The sequence below is a fragment of the Formica exsecta genome, unplaced genomic scaffold, assembly GCF_003651465.1.
Source record: "Formica exsecta isolate Colony F162 unplaced genomic scaffold, ASM365146v1 scaffold8, whole genome shotgun sequence".
In the NCBI taxonomy this organism is placed as follows: domain Eukaryota; kingdom Metazoa; phylum Arthropoda; class Insecta; order Hymenoptera; family Formicidae; genus Formica; species Formica exsecta.
Window position 1 is genome coordinate 640724 of NW_021853569.1, and position 4770 is coordinate 645493.

General features: G+C 39.9%; 1 protein-coding gene across 1 annotated transcript in view; it reads left to right on the plus strand.

Annotated features, from left to right (window-relative positions):
• Positions 1-215: 215 nt before the first annotated feature.
• The window catches only part of LOC115244103 (protein gooseberry-like), a 28113-nt gene continuing 23558 nt past the window's right edge, over positions 216-4770 (plus strand). The window contains 1 exon segment of the mRNA XM_029821493.1: positions 216-270. Within this exon segment, the coding sequence (XP_029677353.1) occupies positions 216-270 (55 nt within the window).

Genomic DNA, 4770 nt, shown 5'->3' on the forward strand with positions numbered 1-4770 from the left:
TCGAGTGCCGCTGTTGGACACTGTTCGTTATTGTCGTTGGGGACACTCATATCGATTGTGACACGCGAAAAAGTGAGGATACGGATTGTGAATCGAGTGTAATCAGGACTCGGAATCGAGGGAAGTGAGGATCCTTGGTGTGCTGGTGAACAACACAGAAAGAAAGAAAGAGAGAGAGGGAGAGGGAGATTTCTCCTGGAAACAGGAACGGCTAGATGGCAGTCAGCACTCTCAACATGGCACCCTACTTCACTGGATATCCCTTTCAAGGTAAGAATTGTGATAATTATAAAGTTATTCGATACTAATTTGAAATCTTATGTATATCCATATTAATCAATACACAAGTTCAAAGATTGTATAAAAAATGTTTAAATAATTTTTAAATTATTTAAGGGAAATATTTACTCAACGCAATTTTAAACATTTGGGGATTCTGAATAATTTGCTGATTTAATAATATAATAAATGTACTAAATTAATTCTTCTCAGTGCAACTGTCCACGCGAGTATTATATTAATAATTGTCTAACAATTGTATAAAGATAAGTAATTCAAATAATTTGTTTTAATTGGTTAACAAATAATTTCCTTTGAATTTATTTACAAATTAAATGTCAGAATATATTTTCTGCCTTTGAAACGGCTTCATAATTTCTTCACTTTTACATAAAAATTAGTGAGAGATGTGTGTATTATATATATAATCTCTTTTACGAGACTTTTTACGAGAAATAAATATTGTTGTATATTAATTATGGGATAATCAGATACGCGTTAAGTTCCATAAATAATATAAATCTCTCAAATATATGTACGGTTGTCTTATTTAAGGATATAATTTGACAACTCGTATATCTATTTTTAATATAATCAAGCTTTTCAGAAAGTAATTCTTTCTTCAAAAATTAATTTCATTAGTATCTAACTGTAGGAAGAAAAGAAAAGTGGCATTACTTCCGCTATTCTCAGAAACTCTTCCTCATAGAGAATCTCGCAATTAATGTCAGCGCGAATTTCACAAGCGACGCACGACGCCTGCCGGCGTCTCCGCAACGGTGCCGTGGATATTTTACAACCGATGTTAATGGTTTTACGATGTGCGCTTTGACTGAATTATTCGTTGCCCGCCGGTGTAACTTTCAATAGCGCGACTTTCATCTCTATAAATGCCGTAACTGTCCGATCCGTGACCGGATCGATCGATTAATTCAACCTGAAAACTTATCACCTGCAAAAAAAACTTTACGTCATTACGTAATCCGGATGTATGAAGACTAATCTGTGTAGAAGTCGGCGTTTCGCAATATAAACGCGTGGCGGGTATCGTCGACTAGAATGATTTAGAGGTCTGGAAAAGAGAGAGAAATTGTGCATAAGTAATCGCGCACACAGGAGCCCGTATGTCGTTCCGCATTGTGTAATTTATGAGTTATGGAACAGTGCGTATAAAATTTCAAGGGGTAAACGAACGTGTTGCTACGGTTCTTATGTATTTAATTAAAGATTGACATTTTAATTTTATAAAGTAATTATATAGAAAACAAAATATGACACAACTCTTATCAATACAATTTACGATCATTTATTTATTCAATGCTAAAAAAAAATATATAATATATTTCGCGCATAAGTAAATGCCTGTGCATATATACATATATACATTGATCTGCTTATATTGCTTTTCAAACCCCCTTATCAGTCTCGTAATTTAACTTTTAGGACTTAATATTTAATTTTACTCTGCTTATTTTTATATATATATATATAATACGTGAGAGAGAGAAAGAGAGAGATCTAATAATGACAATAACAATACTCTCCAAATGGCGATGGATCTATTGGGGGATGGTTTTCTCTCACGTATGCCTTTAAATCACAATTGTTTATCCATCGTTCCGGAGCATGCGGAATAAGGGAGAGAAGGAGAGGGGGTGGGAAAGGGAGAGAGAAGACGGTAATTCTCGAATAAAGTTCGATACACAAGTCCGCGGGTAGTGGGCGTCGGAACGTGGAAGAGAGTCCCGAGGAAAGGTACGGTACCCGTGGGTACCTAATGTCTGATATCGGATGAGCCCCGGGCGACGGCACGTTGATTGAAGCCCTGGCGCGACTTGGAACTCACACCGCACGTTAAGTACATGCATCCCTTTCGTACATGCGGGTTACTCCCACTCAGGTACGCGCGTGTACCTTCCGCTCTCATCTTCCACCCATCGAGGGGTCCCGCCTATAGTGACGATCGCCACAGCCGTATCGCGGCAGATTGCGTAATTGACGAAACAAACGCGGATCGTCTCGGTCCGGGTCTGCCTGAGAAATTAACCCTCGCTCTTAGAATTCTCCGGGCTCGCGTCGTTTCGCGATTTATTTATCGACATTTAATTTGGTGCCTGTTTACAATAAAATTACAGATACCTCGATTTTATGTAATATCTAAGTATTAATTAATAATTTTTGTATTAATAATATATAATAATATCCTAATAAAGTGCTAGTAATGTTTTTTGAATTTTTTTCAATTACACACACATATATTATATTCATATATATGCAAAATTTTTCTTGCAATTTTAGCAATGTATAAAATTGATTTATTACGAAACATATATTTTTGAAAGATTTTTCCCTTTTGCTCGAAAAATTATCGATCCGTTCACCGATAATCAAGATAAAAGGACGCGCAACTGGAATAGCTTTGAAATTGTGTCGTAATTGGATGATGATTACACTTAGAGCTAAATGCCTTGAATAACAAATTCAGCGATCACATCTTATAATTCCTGCAAATCGTTCCATCACGCGCTTCATCACATGAAATTGGAGTGATCGCGCATCTCCTTAATAAGATTCAATTAATACCCGGGATAACGTTATTATTATTGCTTAAGAGCGATAAGCGAGCGCGACGAGGGGATGGAGATTACCATAAAGAAAAATCTCGTAAAGAGCGTAATTGCACGGCTCGCGCGTAAACCGCGAATGTCGCGGCCACAAAATACGGTGCGTCGGCTCTTCGCACGTAATAATTTATCAGGCCCGATACCGGAGAAAAAGGTTTAATTGAGGCCTGCGTCGCGGTCCCCGATACCTTCGGGGTAATGAAACGCCCGGCGACGTACGCCGGTCAATTATTTGGAAATTCTGTAGTGTTCCTTCGTGTCTAAGAGCATCCTTGATTGGAGGTCGACGACGGAGGCGCTGCCTCGCAGGTAAATATTAACGATGCGCGACGCTTCGTCGGACGAATTCAAATCAGACGGAGGGGTGGGCCTTTCATCGCGTCACATCGCGCGGATCGTGGACATTAAGTCTAATCGCTGACAATCAATCGCCCGTTATCAATAATTCATGCTGGAAATTATTTTTTCCATCATTCCTTTAACACGCGTCTCCTCCCCACATTCGTTCCAACAGGGTGGTCCTTCAGCAAGGACTCTCGCGAAAATTACTGCCACGATCGCTATAATAAATTACGTGAGGACGCATAAATCACTCACTGGCTGCTTCTTGGATTAAATTGTCTTCTTGAGATAGTCGTCTTTTTATACAACCAAACTTGGTGTGCATTCCAAGAAAAGGAGAGAAAAATGAAAAATATATATATATATATATTTCTCTTTATATTATATTTTATAATTCAAGTGTCCATTTTTTGCTTCTCCTTATTATATATTCTATATTCATATATATATTATATATTCATTTTTGAACCTCAAAGGGATTCGTCGTTCATAAATCCCACGGAGATATATGAATCGCTTTTCGATTTCTTCGATCGAAAAAAATAACTACGTAGGTTTTTGCAATCGATACCGAGACTAATGGTGCAAAATGCGGTGAGAAATCATGTGCGAACGCACGACCAGCGGCGGCGCGTTTCGCAAGAACGCGTCGAACAATATTCATCGGCGGATAGGGAACAAAAACGCGAGTAAAGGGCTCGCCCGCACGCGGTGGTATATTCAACTTTCAATTCCGTGACTCGAGTTACGATCACCGGGATTTGTAAAAGTGCGTCCCGCGCGCGCGAGTGCAACGGTCGACGCGGTTCGCCGGCGTATGCATCATATGTGAAAGACGTTACACGTGCGACGCGAATGGTAGCCCAACATTCCTGACATTCCCGTGTATTACCGTACGAATTCCTTAACATGTAATGCTGTACAATCTCGAACGGATACCAATGAAGAAAATCGATAGATTGCGTCGTTAGCTGTTTTTAATTACATATCTTTCTCATGTTTTCTTTCATGTTTCTCTTTTCTTGCCACACATAGCACCTACAAAAGCTATTAAGAAAATGATTTTCTTTCTTATTTTTTTTTTTTCTCAGAGCCTATTAAGACCTCTGAAATCTTCTACTTATTTCTATTAATTATGTTTAATCGTTTTTCTTTGCCTATATATATATATATATATGTCTGCATTCTTTAATTTTTCCCGACTAATTATCGCATGTGACATTTTGCCAATCATCGACTTTAGTTTCCCCGAGTTCATCCAATTTATCCGAAATTCATGCTAGGATTATCCGCAGTGCTCGCGCGCCTCGCACCGAGAGAGCTCGTCGACGGCGGCGGCGGCGGCGCCTTTTGATCTTGCCTGTAATCCCGTCGGGCCCCGCGGCCTGACTGACGTCATACACCGGAGAGGTGTCCGGCCGGGACCGTAACCCGGCCTATACACGCCTGGCACGGCGGCGGCGCGTGTGGGAGTGTGTGCGTTGCACGCACTCGCGGATATGTCCCTACGGAGCGCGAGGGGTCC